This window comes from Lactuca sativa, chromosome 1 (genome assembly GCF_002870075.4).
Source record: "Lactuca sativa cultivar Salinas chromosome 1, Lsat_Salinas_v11, whole genome shotgun sequence".
Classification (NCBI taxonomy): domain Eukaryota; kingdom Viridiplantae; phylum Streptophyta; class Magnoliopsida; order Asterales; family Asteraceae; genus Lactuca; species Lactuca sativa.
Genome location: NC_056623.2, coordinates 90,896,293 through 90,917,640, shown reverse-complemented (window position 1 = coordinate 90,917,640; position 21,348 = coordinate 90,896,293). Strand labels below are relative to the sequence as shown.

General features: G+C 33.7%; 2 protein-coding genes across 7 annotated transcripts; both read right to left on the bottom strand.

Annotated features, from left to right (window-relative positions):
• Positions 1-5,207: 5,207 nt before the first annotated feature.
• Positions 5,208-7,843, bottom strand: LOC111915887 (protein PHR1-LIKE 2). Its single transcript, XM_023911523.3, has 6 exons — positions 7,482-7,843; positions 6,530-6,606; positions 6,390-6,444; positions 6,060-6,138; positions 5,910-5,979; positions 5,208-5,789 (listed from the first exon to the last, which is right to left on the bottom strand). Exons 1-6 carry the CDS (start codon positions 7,669-7,671, stop codon positions 5,475-5,477), a joined length of 786 nt encoding a protein of 261 aa, XP_023767291.1. The 5' UTR covers positions 7,672-7,843; the 3' UTR covers positions 5,208-5,474.
• Positions 7,844-10,477: 2,634 nt separating this feature from the next.
• Positions 10,478-13,836, bottom strand: LOC111915886 (E3 ubiquitin-protein ligase PRT1). Of its 6 annotated transcripts, none has more exons than XM_023911515.3 (8): positions 13,605-13,836; positions 13,392-13,406; positions 12,874-12,902; positions 12,604-12,783; positions 12,169-12,408; positions 11,360-11,551; positions 11,106-11,215; positions 10,478-11,014 (listed from the first exon to the last, which is right to left on the bottom strand). In XM_023911515.3, the coding sequence occupies exons 1-8, from the start codon at positions 13,715-13,717 to the stop codon at positions 10,718-10,720; spliced, it is 1,176 nt and encodes a 391-aa protein (XP_023767283.1). In that variant the 5' UTR covers positions 13,718-13,836; the 3' UTR covers positions 10,478-10,717. The 6 variants fall into 6 exon arrangements, with proteins under 6 accessions (XP_023767283.1, XP_042757852.1, XP_042757851.1 ...); XM_042901918.2 differs by having other exon boundaries at positions 13,307-13,509; positions 13,605-13,738; XM_042901917.2 differs by having other exon boundaries at positions 13,307-13,406; positions 13,605-13,738.
• Between the last annotated feature and the right edge of the window lie 7,512 nt (positions 13,837-21,348).

The following is a 21,348-nucleotide window of genomic DNA, read 5'->3' as shown; positions in this document are numbered from 1 at the left end:
GGATCCTCTTCTGGTTCTTCCTTGGGAGTTTCCTCTTCGGAATCATCTTCTGGTTCGTCCTCAATCCAACCTCCATTTCCTTGGTTGGGATAGTAGGGGTCCCCGGGAATGTGAAATCCTGCCATTTTGTCTGGTCGAGAAGTAGAGGTAAGAAAACTTAGGAGTAAAAAAAAAGGTAATTTTTGATAAAGAAATATTTATTTGACGATTTCCAAATTTTAACTAAATATTGAGGTATGTTTTCTATAGCCCTTATGGTTCTATAAAATACTCCTATAGTATTTCAAATTTGTAAGTTTGACTCTAGTAATTTCTTTGGTAAGTTTTCGACTTGTTACTCACTACGACCATTCCTCGACATATGTTGATCACATCAAAGATAAATATAGTTGATCAGGCTATATTTATTCTCGATTTGATTACATATCCCGAGGCCTAGTGGTAGTGTCACAACTTGCCTTAATACTTTTATAAAATTTTGCTATGATACGAGATCGATGCATGCGTGTACTTATACTTTTTATAAAAAAAATGTATATCACTTTAATTTATTAAAAGTATCGTTTATGAAAATGTTTTTGTCAGAGGGTTTTTGGTCCCTTTGAATTTATAGTTTGTATATCTTATGTGGTTCGATATACTTAGTTCACTATAAAAAATGCTCTGATACCAATCTGTCACACCCCCACACCAGAATTGCGGAAACAATCGGGGGTGGGTGACTTCACGTAGTATCATAACAGTTGAATATTGTAAAGAAAGTAAACACAACCATCATATATATAACAAAAACTTACATTGTTGCGTGTAATACATGTTTCAAAAGAATATTACAAATATGATGATTTAAAATGTTTTGATAATAGACGCCTTAGCGTTCCTTCTCCAAAAGCTGATGGTTACCTGTATTACTGATTCCCTGAGAAATACAAGTAGTTTTGAAAAAGTGTCAAAAATTAAGTTGGTAAGTTCATAAGCGTTTTTGTACTGAAATTAGTATGTCCTTTAGTAAAAATAACTAAACGTGTTTTATAGATAATCCAATATTTTCTTGCCATAGTTTGAAAAAGTTCCAAAGGCTGGAGTGCAATAGTATCTTTCGTGCTCAAATGATGAAAGTGAATTTATACTCAAAATAATGTATTTACTAAATGCATTCAAGAGTCTCATAAATCAAACTTATTTAATATTTTCGTGTGAGTTTTATAACCATTGACCCAGACTGCCTGTAACAACGTTCTTTAGGCATTGTAGTGTTATGACGTTTATCACCCCAGACCTGCCGGTCTAACTGTAGCTAACAGTTTAGGTGTGGGATTGTCAGTCCCGTATAAATCTATACACAAGTATCACGCTCTCCCTCCAAGAGATTATGGTTTATAATACAGGGCTTGAAATGCGTACTTGAGAGTACGTTGAAGCTGAATGTCTCACAACACTTAGTATTAATAGATTTATGAAAGAAAAGTCTATGTTTCATGTAGATGAAAGTATTTCATTTTCATAATGTTTATGTAAAGATGTAATGAATAACTTGTAAACTATACCCATTATAGTTTTTCCGAAAGTGTGTACCATTTGGTGATAAAAACTTGATGTAATACTAACTTTGTATATAGATTATACGTTGATATTGAAGTTATTTAACATTTATAAAAATGTAGGTGGTGTATTTGGATCTGTATAAAACGATAAGTTTTTCTCGTATTGCACTTGTATTCCCCCCCCCCCCTAAAATATGAAAAGACGTGAAAAGAAAGTAGGGATATGAACTCACTTGGAAAGTGTGACGATTCGAGGAAAACGAGCTTTTTCTCGGGCGGTACTTCGACTGGAAAGTGGCAAGATTCTCGGGAATCTCGGGGCTGAGGTATGAAACCGGCGTGTCGGGGTCATCTCGGGATGCTAAACGGGGAGTAAAAGTGAGAGACAAGAGAGAAATGGGCAAGGAAAGTCGGAGGTCTCGCTTGGTATTTATAGGTGAGGAAAACTACCCTCGTACGCTGGGCGTACACCGAAGTACGCGGGGCGTATGTCAGCGATGACGTCAAAGTCCCCGGTCTTCGAATGGGATGGCCATAGAGTGGTAGGGGCGACGTGGCCGATCCGAGTCCACGCATCACATACGCTGGGCGTACTCCTTCGGATAAGCCTCGAAGTGTGTGCCAAAAACTTCAAAAATGCGTAACTTTCGCATACGAGCTCCGTTTTTGACGTTCTTTATATCCACGCGTAGGTGAGAATATACTCTACAACTTTCATTTAGACTTCGTCGGCTGATTTTGACTTTAATTTTTAATATTTTATTTTAAATAGGGCGGGACAGGATAATTTCGTTAAAAATCCATAACTTCTTTATCTGATGTCCGTTTTCGTCTGTCTTTTTACCATTGTAGTACTATTGTAGAGACCTTCAACTCTCTTTTAGGTTGCGTCGGCTAAAAATCGCTCGATCTTTATCCCGAGTTTTTAGCTGTCTACCGCTGTTCCGAAACATAGAAAAATCGTAACTTCTTTATACGAAGTCAGATTTGGGCGTTCTTTTTATGCATGCTCACGGTTTAACGTAATCTACGACTTTCGCTTAGGTGTCTAGGGCTAAAAAGTATTTTATTGAAGTTTCGCTTTTTACGCTTATCGGTGTTTTACTAGGTGTGTCGTGAATTTTCGATTGGTCATAACTTCTTCGTTATAACTTGGATTTGAGTGTTCTTTATATTTTTGGAAACCTTGGCACGATATCTAACACTTTATGCATCCCAATTTAGGTTTTAGAACACTTCATTTTTTACGCTGATTTCTTTGATTCTAAATAGTTCATTATATTTGACTTTTTGAATGTTACATTGGTTTGAAAAATATCGGGTTGTCACAATATAAGTCTAAGACTTAGTGATGTGCTTACCTAGGTTATATCAAAGGAAAAGACAATTTGTTAGACGAAGCGTTGCTGAAATAACTAGTCATCCACTTTTAACAAGTGAGTGTATTGTTACTTTCATGATCACAATTTTAATACAGGTATCCAATAAATTTATTAAATATTTGTAGAGGGCTTCCGTGTGAATCATGTGCTTATTGCGTGGAATATATGCTAGATATACATTTGATGATATACGATGTGCGAACCAAATATAGTTCTATATGTGTTAAGATGTGTATATACAATATTATCACATGATAAAAAGAATAAAATTATTATTACGGAGAAAGTGAATGTATATTAATACATAGTACTTTGTATCTAATATATACACTAAATTTAGGATGGTATTGTCTAAACCGAGTTGCTATTAGAAGTTGATTGTAAGCAATGTGGTCTTGCTTAGTGATAAGACTCGTAGATAATGCTTAGCTCAAGTTAAGTTGATAGAGTGTTAGTTATACCCTAAGACTTACATAGGACGCTTAGTTCAATTAAGTTTGGATATTGGGTAGCATCTTATTAAGGGAAGTGTGTGAGACAGGAGTGAAGAGTAGAGTTATGTTTAGTGACACTATCAGGTGTTGATGGTACGAATTACGTATCGAAGTATGACTAAGTATTCATTTTGGATGACCATAAATGGTGGTTCCAGATTAGGCAACTATAACGGCATGTCTGGTCATATCCCAGAGTAAGATGACAACACTCGATCACTCTAGACACTCCTGTGAATTACGTTGCTAGTGTCGACCCAGAACCTCTAAACGTGAATAAAATGAGATACCATATTCATCAAATACTATGATGGCTCGAGTGCCTTTGTGACTTACGCTGGCCAAGGAAGCCCCTAGTTGTGTAGTCAAATCCTTGCTCTAAACGATTCATCAGGTGAGATAATTCTTCCTGATAATTGTAGACTAGGATATGTGAGGATCGATTGAATGAGTATGTATGGGTGTAAGGTTTTAAAGATCTTATAATATATATATATATATATATATATATATATATATATATATATATATTCATTCCGAAAATTTTTTTTTTAATTATTATTTTCGTCACTTTAATTACCTAAATAAATAAAAAATAATAAAAAAAATTACTGTTATTTTGAAAAATACATGAAATATTCTAATAAATTATTACACTGTAAATATTTTAATGTGATTTTTAGAATGTTAGATTATTTTACTAAATTTGTCAGATATGTAAAATATTCTATAATATTCTACTAGAATATGTAAAAAAATGTATTCTTTTTGGTATTTTTTTAATTTTATTTTTTTTGGAAAAAATATAAATGACGAATATAATATTTGAAAAAAAATATTTCGAAATTAGGCCGTCTCTGACGAATATAAATGACAAATATAATGTTTTTTTATCTATAAAATGAGTGGCTAAGATTGCACCTCACGGTCTCACAAAATTAGGCCGTCTCTGAACCTAACCATATATATATATATATATATATATATATATATATATATATATATATATATATATATATATATATATATATATATATATATATATATATATATATATATATATATATATATATATATATATATATATATATATTCTCAGAGTTGAATGTTTATGCCTTTGCAATTTGAAGTTTTTAGATTGTTTTAGTTTGGAGTTTGAACACTTAATGTTTTTACATTTTATTCACCTTTTGTTTCATTCTATTTTCTAGTTAATATATTTCGTTTTTGGAATTAGTTAATAAACAAGCTTAAATGATGAAACAAGCACTTTGATAATAAACCTAGTCGAGCATAGGCATGTTTAGGCTCAACAGACAAACAAGCAGAATCCGAGCCTATTTAGTTTTCCACGAGTCCATCTAAACCTTTATACATAGTGCTCGAAACAAGCCGATCTCAAGTTTAACCCCTAAAAGTTTAAGCAAACCACACACAAGCTTTGTTAGGCTTGGAATCACACCCCGACATCTATATTATATATGACATATCACAATTATTTCACTCCCGTGAAACAAAGAACAAACACAACACTATTTTAGTACCTTTTGCTTCTAAATTTTTGCTTAAACCTTGAGCTATTATTGGATTATCTGAGATTAATTTCATGAAATCAAATGTATTTTGGTATTAAGGGTCAAAACATAACTTTTGAAAAGTGTTCAACATGATCCATTAAAATATCCAAGTAATGATTGTGTTATACCATACAACACATTCTCCAACAAACACAATTAGAACTTTGATGACTCCAATGTCAAAATCTATGATAGTTTATAGCCAAAATATAACTGAAAAGCCCATCTCATAATCACCAACTAATAAGTTGAACCCATTGGGCTTGGACCAGGCCCATAATCACGAGCTAAGGCCCGATCATGTTATATATCTTGGATAATATCCATTTAGCCAAACCATATAAACATATAAGATCATATGCCAAACACAAACTGATCCAACATAATCCCTACATAAAATTCATTTTTCTTCCCCATAAACCCACCGGAAATTCAAGAAAATGTCACCACAAAAACAAGAAAATCTAAAATCATAAGTTATCCGGTGTTAGAAGCCATCCACTCTGCTTGCATAAACATTGCCCTTTGTCTCTTCTTCAAAGCTGCAGCCTGAGGACTCAACCCCATTGGGGATTCAGGACTAGGGTTGGAGGTCAAACAGCTGTCAATTTGGGTGACAGATGGCGGACAGTCATTGGCTACCTTGATTGCCAGCTCAGATAACTCCTCCCTAGCTGCCTCCAGTCCAGCTGTCGCAATTGCTTGATCATTTATAGCTTTACAAGCTTTTTCCAAGATCGATTGAAGATACTTTCCTTGTGATTCAATCCGAAGCTGGAGTCGATGTTGAACCTGAAATTGCAATAATTGAGTAAATTTTTCAAAGTATGAGGTTGTAGTAGTAATAAATGAAAGTAGGAGGGTGTAAGTGTAATAAACAAATCTTTTCTGAAATTGGTGTAAGCAACTGACCTCTAGTTGGTCGTGTAATCTTCTTTGGACTTCCATTTGTGCTCGCAAAGCTTCTGTAACCTCAAAGCCACTATTTTAAACAAAATTAGTGTAATTAATAAAATAAATAACTCAAGAAACAAAAATAAATAAATAAACAAATAAAATTACTCGTTTAAATCTTGTGCCATCATTCTTGTAGATGATGATGTGGACGAACCCATGTCCTGGCTTTCAGCAATGCAAGACGCTATAGATCAAACCACACGGTACAATCAATAACTAAAAAATTTTATCTGTGGGCCCCATATGACAGGACAGGACAGGTTGTGCTGCGTTTGACATCTATTGGACTGAGATTGTGATGTCAGGACAAAAATTTCAATTTTTTGTCCCACCAAAAAATATTGATATCTCATATGTGAAAAAGACGTAAATGCCCTTCTCATCGTCATCGCCCGACTAGATTGGCTACAATAAGGAAGTTAATAAATTTGGTACCTTCTTTAGAGTTCTCTGGGAACTCTTTGCATGATTGTTTCCCCATACGGTATTTCTGCGAAAAATATATATACGTGACATGAGTTATTATAATTAAAGTTAAATATATGTTTTTTGGGAGTGTAAAGAAAATAATGGACCTGAAGATGTGACTTGAGATGATAGAGTGTTAGGCCTTTTACCCCCATTGTTCTCATTATCATCTTGGGTGTTGCTTCTGTAAATTAATTAAAATCAAGATATATATAAAGAAGGTTATAAACTATAGAAAAATGTACCACATAACTATGATTGTAAATTCTTGAAACAATTAAGGAATATTATAGGGATTTTGTTAATCTGTGAATTTGTGATTTGTAGGATTTGCGTTTGCCCGAATACTTGTGGATTTGTAGAAAGAAAACTAGACAATAAATAGCTAAGACTCAAAAACAATGTTCCTAACCATTTTCTTACAAAAGTTATTGACTAGTTTAAATTCCAATAAATATGAGATCCAAATATCATAAGAACTATAATAAGGTGCATAAAACACATAAACTATAAGGGCTAAAAGATTCAAATTTTTGAGAAGAATATAGTCATCTTGCGATCATAAACTATCTTAAGATCGATAATCACACATGTACACAACATTGAGTAATGATCAACTTCATGATGTTTAAATCTACACAACATTGGGTAATGATCATAAACTTGTTATAGATTTCTTGACAATTTTCCAGCGATTCTTTTCTTTCTGCGTATTTGAAGAAAGTATTATGTTGGTGTCACTCGTTTTCCTCAAAAGTTTCTAAAATCAACTTTAATTTGAAAGTTAAAAAGCAAACCTTTTGACCCTAAAAGCCACTTATGAGCACCGAGGATATGAGTGAGAATCAAAATCTACTAAACCCTAATCAATACACAAAAATGTCGCCAAATGATTGTACATCGTATTCTTCAAATTACCCCCAAAATCCCAAATAATCAAAGGTATAAGCAAACTCCATAAATTCAACAAACTAACTTACAGTCACAGACAAATAACTATAAAACTCAATCGAGAAATCGCAAAGCAATGTGAAAGAAATAGATGAAGAATAGACTGACTATCGGGGCCACCAAGCTGAGTAACTGCATCGACGAATCTTTCATGGAGCTCCGCCGTCCATCGGAGTCTCGGCTTCGGATCTGTCGTCAACACCAGACATGGATCTCCGACCAAGTTGGTACTAGTTAACGGCCGGGGGAAGTCGATACCAGTTCCTTCCAATGGAATCGAGTGAATCCCTGAGTACATTTGGGGAAAAGGAACAAAACCCAGATGATTTCTGAATCAAATGATGTTAAAAATGAAAGGATTGAGATTGGTGGGAGGCAAATGCATGCATTTAGAGGAGAGAAAGGCATAGACAGCGATGGATGTGTTCTTTTCTTGTCTTCGTCTGCCTTTATCCCGGCTTGTCGCTGTTGCTGTTGCTTCCCCCACCATTCAACATTATTTTCTATTTGATGGACTCATGGTTATTTGGATGTGTTCTTATAAGGTCATATGAAAAGAATGTTTTCTTTTTATTATTTATGATGATTTGGTTGTTGGAATTAATAAGAAAAAGTTAGTAACTTTGTAGAAAAAAAGTTTCATTTTGAACATGTATGAATCATTTGACACTTTTTGTATTTAATTCTGAATGAGAGGTGTAAATGCTACAAATATTGACCAACTTTGCAATGAATTTATGATTCTAAATATAATATTTTTATATCTTATATAACAAAAACTATCAAGTCAATATGGTTTAAGATTTAAGATGATTATTATTTTTTATTATATTAATTTGAAATTTTTTGTTCATAAATACCCACGGATATACAACAAAAGTTTAGGAAAACAAGTCATTAAACTTGAACTTGTTGTTCTTGAAATATTGATATACTTTCACTAAATATATCTATCAATTATAATATATAATTTTATTCTCCCACAATTAATATATGTCTAGTTGTATATAATTCAAGCCTGATTTTTTAATTTCACATTTTTCATATTTGTGAGTTCATTTTGTTCTCAAAATTATTTCTATTATTTGAGTGTATAGATATGTCATGAAATTTGAAATTATGTCGATCAACTATGTAGAGTGTGCCAAAATTAATTTTAATTTTTTATTCTGCTTTATGATTTTTATAGTTTTGCAATAATTGAATTTGACTAGACATATAAGAAGTCTTTTTGAAAAATAATTTATTGAGGATAAGAATATATCTATATAATTGTTTTCGTATACGATTAATCAAATTATTTGATTTGTAAGTTATAATAGTGATTTTGAAAACAGATGTCTAAATAAAATCAAAGTTATGACATTTGATTTGATTTGATAAATATTTTATAAAATGGGAAATTATAAGGTTTGAGGGGTGGGCGTGATTGATGTGGTTGTGGCACACATGGCACACCGGCCATGGTGTGTGGCATGAACCGAATTCGACATCACTAAACCCCTCACTCTCTCTCATATGGTAAACTTATGTGGAGTTAGAGTAGAAATATAGAATGTTTTGTCATATTATTACTATAGCACTATTCCTTTTAGTTCAGGGGTGTTTGGGATTGCTTTTGAATATCAAAAGTTTTTTTTGTAGAAGGATTTTTTGTAGAATGATTTTTGCAAAAGAAGCTATTTAAAATTTGTTTGGATTAGCAAAATGTTTTTTGGTGGAACTTTTACATATAAACTTACAAAAAATCAGGATTTTATGACTTTTTGAAACCCCTATTTTTCTTCTATACAAAAAGTTATTTTCAAAACAATTTTTTTATTATCCAAACGTCTTTTGTCTTTTTTAAAAAGTTGAAAAGTTAAAAATCATTTTAAAAACTATGTCAAACACCCCCTTAATATATAAAACAATTCATTTATATCTTCTAAAAATTGCACCCCCTTAATGGAAAGCATTTCATTTATATCTTATAAAAATTGTATTACGGTTAACTTGTCGTTTCATTTAGAAAGCCCCAGAAACAAAAGAGGATGAAAACTTCAACCACTAATCTTTAATAATTGAATTCATATAAAAGTTGTTGATTTGTCTATTATTATTATCACTATAACAAAATCAATTATTTCTTCATTTACTTCCGTTGTTAAATGTAATGTTAGTTTAAATCCTTTCAAAAAGTTTAAGAGTAAATCAACAAATTTACACATGGTTCACTGTCGTATCTAGAAATATTACTCTTAATAACTTGATCATATGTTCATATTTATTAACAACATAATAATATATATGTTTTAAACAAGTTAGGTACGAAAAATAAGTAGTTTTTTGCGGAAGGAAAAAAAAAAATTCTAAAACAATAAGAATTTTGAAAACACGTTTAGTTCAATAAGTTTTCTTAAATTTTCACAAAAAATAAAATTTTCTGTTTTTCGAACTTATAAAAAAATTAAAAAATTAATAATTATTATTTAATATATTTTTCTATTTTTTTGTAAAATATAAACATACACCCGCTCCCAAACCCTAACACCACCTACCCACTCCAAGCCCCATCACCCCCGCCCCCTATCCACTCCCAAGCCCCAACGTCACCATCCCCATAAACACACACACCCAACCACCATCATTGCAATCACCTATTCATCAACCACTCCACCACCACCACCGTCGGCACCCCTACTGTCACCACCATTGTGGCTCCTATCTTTGGTGTCTCCTTATTTGTGATTTAGCACATGTTAAAACTAACATGTTTTCTCATTACCTATTACCTATGTTATATCATATGTACTATATGAGCTAACATATTGCTTCCTAAAATGATTACTTGTTTGTTGATTTAGCAAGTTAGAAACATACCATATAGATAAATAAGAAGTCCTTTCAAAAAGTTAGATGCAATTTTCGAAATATATATACTGAGAAGCCACCTGTTGAATCGAAAATAAGTGGTCGCACAACACGAACAATGAAAAATTCTATCAAAAACTGTTAAGTTTCGTTAACTGAAATACAATAATGGTTAAACTGCTAAAATGACAATAAAAAACACAAAGACAAATGAATTTGTAACAAAAATCAAACTATAGATCTCGAAGCAATAAGAATCATGGTTTTGCACCAACACATCTCATAAAGGACATAACTAATGTATATTTGTGGACACCTGTCTTTTACATCAGCAAGGTCTTATATGTAGTAGGCCAGAGTGTAGATTAAAGGGTTACTCGAAAAATAAGCTTTAAAAAAAAAAAAGAAAAAAAAAGCGATCAATCCTTGGCTTCCAGCATTTCAACAAATCATGATTAGTAAATCATGCTACATAAGCTTTCATTAAAATGTTACAATGTGGGACCATGAGCCGCCACATCACTTTCCGGATCTTGATGGGATTCATCAGACGAGTCACGATCGGTTTGGTTGTCTTGATCATCGTGTGTGTGATCTTCCGGAAACTCAGAAGATAGAATTATTATAGGATTAGGTTCAACAACCTTAAACTTATGATCTGGTTTATGTTGTTGATTAAACCTTCCGGAAAGATTAGATGAATTTTTGTAGCAATCTTCACATAAGTCAAAACCAATATCCTCTAAGCAATCTTCACATTTATACCGATCTCCAACAAGCGGGTACATCTAGTCAAAAAAAAAAAAAAAAAAAAAAAGACTTTTTCAGAATCCATTTAAATAAATATGGATATAATTTTAGTGAAAGAGAAAAGATTACCCCACAAAAGTCACAACCAACTCCAAAGTGAACCTTCAACCCTGGTTTGCACAAATAATCACTCATAGAGACAGATGAGCATTGACCACCTTGTGGAACTTGTGTTGACCCTGGTCATGTACATTGGATGGAATGGAATCACAAAGGAACGGAATGGAATAGAACAATGGAATGAGTAATTACATTCCGTCATGAATTTTTCATTTTAAATCTATATATAATTATATATTATATGTAAATGTAAATGTAAATACCTGTTGATGAGCCTCCTTGTTTGAGGTTGTTAATAGCCGCTTTTCTTGCGGAATATTCTTCCGGAAGATTCTGTTCCAAGAAACCTTCTAGAACCAAACAGACTTTTGGGAATCCATTTGGATGCATGCTTTGACACACTGGGCATCGACATGGCTTGTTGGATGAATCAACAATACACGTTTCACAAAAAACTGTGAAAGGAGTAAAGGACACAACAAAAAATAATTTAGACAAATTACATCTTTAGTCCCTATGCTATACTCAAAATTGCAATTTCAGCCCAAATTTTAAAACTGTCTCAACGTTGTCCTAAATTGCAATTCAACAATTCACAACGAAATGCAAACTTAAGGTTGACAATGGGACAATTTCAAATTTTGGACTGAACTTGAAGTTTAAGTAAAGCACAGGGACCAGTTTTGTAATTTTACTTGATAATCTAGTATTAATTAATAAAAGATAAGAGTAAATTGTTATTTTAAAATTACATCGTTTAAGATAAAATATGTCATGACTAAGAAAGTAGCTTGATAATTAAACTATGAGTAAAATAAAATTTGGTCCATGCCACATGTCTTTTTCAGCTTTGGTTCAAGGGCAAAATGGTCATTCTAAAAAAATTAACAGATGAGTAGTTAGATTTAATAATCCATGGACCACAATCAATATGAAAATAACATATATTAATAAATAATAAAAAAATATTGGTACTTTTTGAACAAAAAAGTTGAGAAATGTCATAGTTTGTTACCAATAAATAAATATTAACCATATAATTTATAGTGTTATGAATTTTTTGAGCACTTACCATGTCCACAATTAAGAACCACAGGTCGATAGAGAAGTTCTTTACATATTCCACAAAGTAAATCATTAACAGCTACATTTTTTGAGATTTCATCACTTGAAGTTGTAGGAGTCCCCTTTGTACATTTATCAGGTTCCAATGATTCTTCAACTGAACAATCTTCACCTTGTTTATTATTATTTGATACTGTTAAGTAGTTTTCAAACTGTGGTGAGAAGGTTCCACGTGTCTTTTCATCCTCTGCCATAAGAAAATGTGATCAAATTGATGTATTGTTATTTTATAGGTTTTGGGTAACAAATTGCTATAAAGGGTAAAAAAGGTAAGTTGGTTAGTATTTTGGGTTGTAAACATATTTCCAAACTTGACACCAAGAAAAATCAGGCTATAAAAGAAAAGGGCATAAAGTCATAAACTGTTTTGAATGTAACATACCTTTCACTTGAGTTTCCCTAATTTGATAGTCTTTAGGATACAATTTCAGCAACACAGAGTGAAGGAGCCAACATATGCTAGGAAAATGGTTATATGAATGGCGACAAACAGGGCAACTAGATTCCTGCCACGTGTCCATTGCTTCAAAGACACACCAAAAACATGAAATATGGCCACATGCTGCAAAACAGGGACAAAAGTATTAAGCATGTAAAAATTTGGCATACAAGAGAGATTCAAGTTGTGGCTTTTTGCAAATCCTTTTCTTACCCAAAACAACTGGCTTGTAGATGAGATCCCTGAAAAATGAAAGGATTATATACACACACAGATTCAAAACAAAGATAATGTCATAATGAATAGCAGATGTAAACCAATTGCCTACTCATCTTTGATCTTCCTCACCACCTCCTAAAAATCACAGGATAAAAATCAAAATTGACTAGATTCAGCCATTTTTGCTTCCTTTGATGTCTATTCATGTTTAACTCATTGTCGGTGGAATCTGGAATTGCCAAATTCATTAAGATCAATCCTACTTACAAGAATTTGATGCCTAGATTTCAATAAGTAGCTTTCAATGATTCCATCAAATGTAATCGCCAATATATTTGTCATATCCTAAATTTCGTATAGTTATTAACTTACAGAGTTACAGAGATAAAGTTGATAATGATCTTAAACGACATGATTATGAACTAACATTGATTATGAACCTCGAAATTGCTGGTTCCGATTTCTGGAAGGGATGGAGTGCATCTTAATAAATTAATCTCAGCTTCACTAACCTAATTAACCGAAATCTGCAACAAATAGTCCACGCACTGATCACTCATCTATATCGACAGGTCGCAAAAGACGCAGAATTACGTGCATTAATTAAAATTAAAGAATAAAAAACCTAATCTGAAAGCAAAATAAAAACGTATTTCGATTAGGCTACGATCGGAATAAAAGAAAAAACGAATCTAATTATTGTTCATATTCGGATGCAGGCTTACAAGCAAACGCAACATTTGAAGTCGTCAGAAAATTCCTCGAGTTTATCATCGCCAGCTTTTTCGCCGTCGAAGCCACCGCCGCCGATGGCAGGATCATTGTCCAGAGTATTCATTGCAGCACCGCTACGCTCGGAAGGAACTGGAAATACCTCAGGGTCGGCTATCGAGATATTCTTTTAGACTACTGCAATTGTAAATTCAACCAAAATATTGATTAAAAATCTATTTTCTTTCATTTTCGGTTTTCACATTTCACCTACATAATCCAATGACATCATTTTTCCTAAATTAGCAACTCAATCCGCCCACCCACTTTTTTTTTTTTTTTTTTTTTTTTTTTTTTTTTTTTTTTTTTTTTTTTTTTTTTTAATGTCACAGTGACCCAACTATCTTTCTAGTTATGGTTTAAATGGTCATTATTGTTTTTTTTCGCACTTGAGCGGAACGAAGACTTAAAAAATAGTTTTAAAGTCATTTTGTTCAAAGTGAAAGGGTTGAGTCGGTTAACATTATCCTACTCGGCATATTAGGTACACACGTCATCGAAATTAATCCACCTAAGGAGCCATGTAACCTGCTCGTTTACTGAGCTTGCCCTACAAGACACATTATATAAAAACCCTCACTGTCTTCTTCCCCTTTTTGTCGTATTTTTTGTCTGCAAAATCACGTTGTCATGTCGGTTTACATGAAGATCGATCTTCACTTTGTTGGGTTTTTTACAAGGTACCCCGAAATTAGTTATACGGATGGAGCAGAACAAAGGTTCGAAGATGTTGATTTTGCTGGAATGGACAAGAACGAGTTTGTTAACTTCGTACAAAGATTTGCAAATGAAATGTGTGTAAATGTTTTTTATTGCATGTATGGAATAGACTTTCCTGATGGATTGAGGATCTTGGCTAGTGAAATAAACTACCGGGACTTCATCGAAGTTGGATATGCTGCTGGTTGTGTCGTGGATGTAAACATGTATCATCTAGGTGTGAATTTCCAATAGTGGATTATTGATGAGCAAGTTAATGAGAGCGTTGTGCAAGACAATCATTATGATGGATTTGTGCAGAATGACCCAGATGAACTGCAAGGTAATGTATACGATGACCTTGAACACGTAGATTGCAATCCAATGAATAAGACCATTAACGATGAGTTTTTGAGCAAGCTATGCCCAAAAGTGCAGTCAACTCCAAACAGTTCACCTCATGAGGATCCATATCTTCAAATGGAAGAAAATGAGGTAAATATTGAAGAGGTTACTACATACAATGAAAATGTGCATTGGAAAAAACAAAAACCTATGTTAGGAATGCGATTTCATAGTCCAAAACAGTTAAAGCTTATGTTATGTTACTATGTTGTTGCTAATGGGTATCAGTTGTGCTACAAAAAAATGACAGTAGAAGACTTTTAGTTAAATGTTGTTCTGGGCAGTGTAAGTTTAGGCTATGGGCTTCATGGATGAGTGAAGAAAACTCTTTCCAGATTAAGTCCCTTATAGATGAGCATAATTGAGCTAGACATTTCAAACTTGGATCAATTGTTAGTTATGCTTGGATTGGTAGCCATTTTACAACTGAGTTCTTACAAAAACAGAAAATGAGTGTCATCGAACCCTTCATTTTAGTATGGTCAATTGAACGGTAAGAAGAATAGGAGAGCAAAAGAAAGCTTATTAAGTCCACATATGTGTCTGAACATGAGTATATGTAAGGGTAAATTGTAAAATGACGAAATTACCCTCTTTCACACTAATTAACTGTAATTTCCATTAACTACTATTTTTTCCATTAAATAAACCCGGTTACAAAGTTACTTTATATGAAATTGCTTGTGCTTAGACAGGTCTTCAATCACCTTCGCCAAAACAAACACATAAACCCTAATACAAAGCATTATACTACCAAAAGAAGACACATCCATACCTAATCAACACAAACACTACGAACCACCAACATATCAGGGGTTCACGATACGAAGAAACTTCTCCACCATAAAACCAAAAGTCACAATCACAAGTCCAATCACCAATACAGTCAACGAAGTCACCTTTTTCTCTGTGCGCTCAATCCGACGATGCAATGCGAGTTACTCAACCCTTATAAAAATTGAGAATTTTGTCTTAAATTTTAGGACGTTACATCTAAGCGAACCAAAAATTTGGGGACCTTTGGCTTTATTTTACTTAATGTTATAAAATCTCATCATTTATCTAGGTTTGGGACTGGCAATAATAAACCCTCCTCTTTGTCCAGATGCTTGAAGGAATACGTTACGTGGAAGAAGCTCCATGCACATGCCTTTTCTCTGTTGCATCTCAATAATCTTGTTACATCTTAATAATCTTTATTCTCTTCTATGTCCACCAGTATTAACTTATTCTACTGTATATCTTGTTTTTCATGGTTAGTTTTAGGTTTTGCACTGTCTTCCTAGTTAAATTATAATTCGTACGTAAACAAATAAATATTATAAAATATTGTTGGGTTTATCTACTTTAATTATCACATCTGGAGAAACTAAGTTGTTTCTGTTTTATGTTGCACTATCTAGATGATATATAAAATTATCATTCATCTTCTTACTTACTTAATTCGGTTTTCATCGTTTAGGTTTTATAACTATGACCCGTACATGTTGTTGATTTTGTTTTTGACAAATTTGTAAGTGAATAACTTAATCTACTATTCTACATAATCAGTTGATGTGATAGTGGAAAACTCAAAATTAGAAGACAGTGGAAAACTCAAAACCAGAAATGTAGAAAACACATACCATTTCAGTTGACATTGGGCGACCCCTAATTTGAACAATCGAGAATCAGAGAATGAAGAAAGAAGAATAGGAGATAAATGTATTTTCATACTTTCAGTTTTCAAGAATCAAGATTGTTGGGGAACTGGAGAAGTCGAGAAGGAACAAGAACAAAATGATGCATTGTTTTGTCGAAATCAAATCGTTGCTCAATTGTGGTTGTGGAGTTGTTGATTATCGTGTGTGTAACAATTGTTTTTGTACTAAAAGAAGCTTTAGAATTCGGGGCCCTAAGCCCTTACTTAGTTTTGAACAAAGTAAGTCGACCTTGATTAAGACTTAAGATTGTTATTGTGGATTGATTTTAATTTTTCTTCGGCTAAGAAAACAAAACCCAATAATAGGGAAATTCAGTAATCTAAGCACTTTTTTGATTTTTATAAATATAACCTTTTTTTTTGCAAAATAACCATTTATTTCGGAATGGGCATTCTGGAACGAATTCCAAATTATTTTTCGGGTGGCCCAGCCCATTTTGGATCTGGAATGCCTATTCCAGAGCAACCGTATATGTTCCGGATCGGGATTTTGAAATTCACAATCCGGAATATAATTTGAGGCGGCAACTTCATTCCGGAAAGGCGCATTCCGATTCCGACATTACGATTCTGATGCTCCGACTAGATTACGACGTTCCGACTCAATTCCGACACACAACTCCCATCTCCGACTCAATTCCGACACACAACTCCCATCGACACCCATCTCCGACATATAAGACAAGCATTACAACCCCATTATTTTACGGGTTCATTTTCTACTGTTACTTACTTTTTCCGGATGTAGTAGACCACCTCCGGAATAAAGTGAGAACGTTTTGGAGTTTAAATTAAAGATGTCATTGTTGTAGGACCAACTGAAAAGTAGTTTAGATGTTTAGTTACTGTTGATTTACATCGAAATGTCGTGTTTCAGATCTTAAAATTTCATTCTAGAAGCCTCTGAAGTGCGAAGAACCATTCTGGAACACAATGAACTCGCTCGAAACATGAAGAACAGGTCAGGAACTAGTCCAGAATATTGGCCATTTCCATTTTAGAATGAAGTGCTAACACCTTTTTTATTTGTGCAGCACGACATGATTGTTGATGCATCAATTACACTCTCGTGTAAATCCAAAATCGGCGAGGAAATCGTTCAGCATTCAGAAACAGACCCGAATGTGAGATTATGTTTCGTAATACATGTTTCAGGAGGTGGTTAGACATTCCTAATGCAGATGGGAATCCTTTGCTTCTACATTACGTGTTTTGCCACGAAGTTGTCACTGGCCCTGAAGCCAAGTAGAGGAAATGGTTTTTGAGATTGGGGGTTACGACTTGTCTTCTGAGAAGAAAGAATTTTGTCTCATCACCGGCTTCCAGTTTGGTGACTATTTTCTTGCTTTTTCATCCGGCCCCGCCTTTCATTCCCGTTCCTTTCCTATGGTCCTGACGAATGTCTCTATCAAATTACATCATGTTACGGATGTGTTTAAACAATCACTTAATGAGTTATCGGACGAGGATGCAATCCGTGTATGTCTTCCATACCTCTTAGATAAAGGTTTCAATGGACGGTTGGCTAAACAACCTATTACAGAAGATTATTTCGCTTTGCTATCCAACCTTGATGAATTTAACAGGTATAATGTTGTCTCTTTTATAATTATTGATTATAACTGCTTATCGTTACTAATATTTTTTAGAAATTTAATTATTAACTAATGTTTTATGTGGCAGATATCCATGGGGGAGGATAAATTGGGATTAGTTGTACAAACAATTTTTTACTGTATTCAATAAGTTTGAGAAACTTATACATCCAGATGAACCGAAAGAGAACAAACCTCAAAAATTGACCTACACCATACAGGGGTTTTTATACGCTTGTAAGGTAAGTATATAATGAAAAAAAAATATTTTTGTTTGCTAACATTCTAACCATTTATTATTTAATTATTTTCTAACATTTAGATATGGATTCTTGAGACTTTTCCAGTGAGCTGTTTATTTGGTACCCGATAACAGAATGTGATTCCCCGAGCTATTGCATGGTCAAAATCGAGGTCGTTACAAAAGACTCACTACAACCAGTTTTTACAAATAGACGTAGTATGGTTACTTTATTATTTAAATATTTATTTATTTTATAATTTATGTTTATTTATAATTAATTTGTGCTTTTGTTAGCAGGGTAATAGACTCGTAACGAAGTTGGAGCTGACGGAAGATGAGATGCGTGCTGAATGGTGGATTGTTAGCTCGACATGGAGTGATCACCCTGATTTTTCCGACACTGAATTTCACAGAGCACCTTCCCTAACACCATCACCCAAAAAATCCCCTACCTATGAGCATTAAAAAAAGAAGGCATGGATAGATGATCCATCTCACCTACCACCACCACCGCCGCCTGTCGTTGACCCATCAATTGACAAGGACCAAATTATTAGTGACTTGCAGAACAAGGCTGGTCAATTGAAAAATGACGTCCGTGAATGTCCAGTTGCGGTCTCAGGAGGAGCATTTAGCAGAGCATGAGGATACTTTAGCCATGGTTCTAAAACTTATCAATAAGACTCCTGGAGATGATCTTCGTACCTCAAAGGGGATGGAATCGTTTATGTTCGTTATGTTTTTGCATCATTTACATGTATACATTATTGAATCATACATGGATACTACAATGAGAATGAGTGGTGGTTGTCGAGGCCAACAAAATAAATACCCTAATATTACACACTAAAATAGTGTATAGTGGTAAAGGGATCGTATCCACGGAGATTGGTTCAATTTAAATCTCAATGTAAATCACTTGTTTAAGTACTCGTAAAACAAAAGTAAAAGTAAAATGGGGGATTTTGATCTTTTGAGATGTTTAAAAGAAAACTAGAATTGCACTAAGATTTAAAAACACAAATCAACAAAAGAAAAGTTTGATGTAAAATCAATAAAAGAAAGATGGTGGACTTTGGACTTTCATCACTTGAACATTTGGTTAAATAATCATGAGAATACCAAGGTGCAATACTTGTGTTTAAAATCTAACTTGGCTATAGAAATTTATAATCATAACTTGCCTCAACTCTTCTTTTGTATTAAAATGACTAGAGAAGCTCATAGCACATTTCCTAAATCAAAGTCACAAAACTAATGAAGCATGTAATTTTGTGAAAATCAATTAGCATTAGGTTTTAAGAGTCACCAAATCCAAAGATTAATCTATTGCTTTCATTACCACTATGGAGAAAACATTTTCTTAGTCTAAATGAAATGAAAACAAACATTTAAACTAATTGTTGCTTGTTAAATTGAAGACCCAATACTTAGCCAAGAATTTAACCAACAAAAATAACATTCACATATCAATATTCATGACTAGAGATATATAAACATGAAGGAAGTTTTCATAAAAATTATAATCATAGATATTCAACACAAGTTCCTGGAATTCTTCAAAATAACCAAAACATTCAAGAAATTATATCCAAGTCAACCAAATGAAAATCTAGCCAAGCATGGCCAAAATTAAACAAAAACAAGAGAGATTAGAGATACCAAACATTGTCTTAGATTCAAGATGAAAGGAAATTACACTAATCTTCCAAATATTCTTCAAATCTTCCCAAAGCTTCCTAGAGAGAAAAAGTGGAATGTGTTCTTCAAGTTTTTTTTTTCAAATGAGCCTCCAATCTCCAGCTAAAGAGGGCCAATTTCCGGATTCAAAAAGAGACCAAAAGCTACCCACCAAACTTCCACAAATAGAGTCAACAAGTCAAAACCCGGAAACAACTCAGCACAATTCACGCGGACCGCGTATGGATCCACGCGGACCGTGTGGGTCACGCTGAATGTGAGAGTTGGGCCATTTAACATGCATTTAAGCCTAATCTTCATTTCTTCAACTTCAGCCCATAATCATAACTATTTAAGACCCATTTGCCATTCCAAAGCCTTCTAATAATTGACCCAACACTCCTCCAATTTCTTGTAGCTCGATTCCGTGCCGTTTCATCATCATCTTTGCCCATAAATTAGATCCAAATTGATTTCTTCTTTTACGCAAGCACCTAGCCCAATCGCACCACTTCAAGTCCGCAAGCAAATCACATGCCTCCATGAGTCCCGCATCCTTCTAAGCCTCCAATAACAAATAGTCTTCGGAAAATCCTGCAATTAAGCTCAAAAACTAGAAAGCACCCGGTAAAGGAGAAAAATAACAAAAAGAGAAAATATGCGTGAAGATTAACTAAAATGAGGTGGTTTTAACTAAAAATAAACTATGAAAAGAAGTAATAAAAACGAAACGATCAATGAGTTATGGGAGCATGATTATGTCTTAAGAACCCCCGAAAATCCGTTGAATGTCAAAACTAAACAGCCGTTGAATGACGACCCTGAACAACCGATGAATGTCGGCCCTGAGTAGCCATTTCCGGTTATTCGCTCGTCGGATGTAATAGAGATTCCACAGGATGAATACAAAACACTGGCGCAAGCACCTCTTAGGTGTTCTAAACGCCAAAAAGTTATGTGCATATGGTATAAGTCGCCATGCATACAAATGATGAAGAAAGTTGTTACACAGCAACAACCAGCGCCGTTGGACAATCTCTTAGATCATACCGTACACATTGTATATAAAGAACGAGATGGTTCACTGTTGTTTGCTCACAATTATTTGACCGGTTTTTCTATGCTTGAGTTTTGGACACAGTTATATGCGTATAAACATGAAGGATGGTTGTCAAGTGATGTAAGTAATATAATTGCTTGCTTATTACATACTACACTTCTAATAATAATACTTACTTTACTGCATAAATATTAATTGGCAGCACATCATGATGTGGATCTCATTGCTGCTAGAGCATAGAATGGATGATGCTTGGTGGACGGTTGTGTCATCAGCTTTCAGCATTGATACATATGACTGGAGTGACATAGCT

What these genes read in the sequence shown, in the direction of transcription:
- LOC111915887 (XM_023911523.3), bottom strand. Translation starts at nt 7,671, where the DNA reads ATGTACTCAGGGATTCACTCGATTCCATTGGAAGGAACTGGTATCGAC. An exon ending in ATCTCAAGTCACATCTTCAG is followed by an intron (nt 6,445 to 6,529) that starts GTCCATTATTTT and finishes TATTTTTCGCAG; the next exon opens with AAATACCGTATGGGGAAACA. An exon ending in ATGGCACAAGATTTAAACGA is followed by an intron (nt 5,980 to 6,059) that starts GTAATTTTATTT and finishes TGTTTAAAATAG; the next exon opens with TGGCTTTGAGGTTACAGAAG.
- LOC111915886 (XM_023911515.3), bottom strand. Translation starts at nt 13,717, where the DNA reads ATGAATACTCTGGACAATGATCCTGCCATCGGCGGCGGTGGCTTCGAC. An exon ending in CTACAAGCCAGTTGTTTTGG is followed by an intron (nt 12,784 to 12,873) that starts GTAAGAAAAGGA and finishes CCTGTTTTGCAG; the next exon opens with CATGTGGCCATATTTCATGT. An exon ending in ACAAGGAGGCTCATCAACAG is followed by an intron (nt 11,216 to 11,359) that starts GTATTTACATTT and finishes GTACATGACCAG; the next exon opens with GGTCAACACAAGTTCCACAA.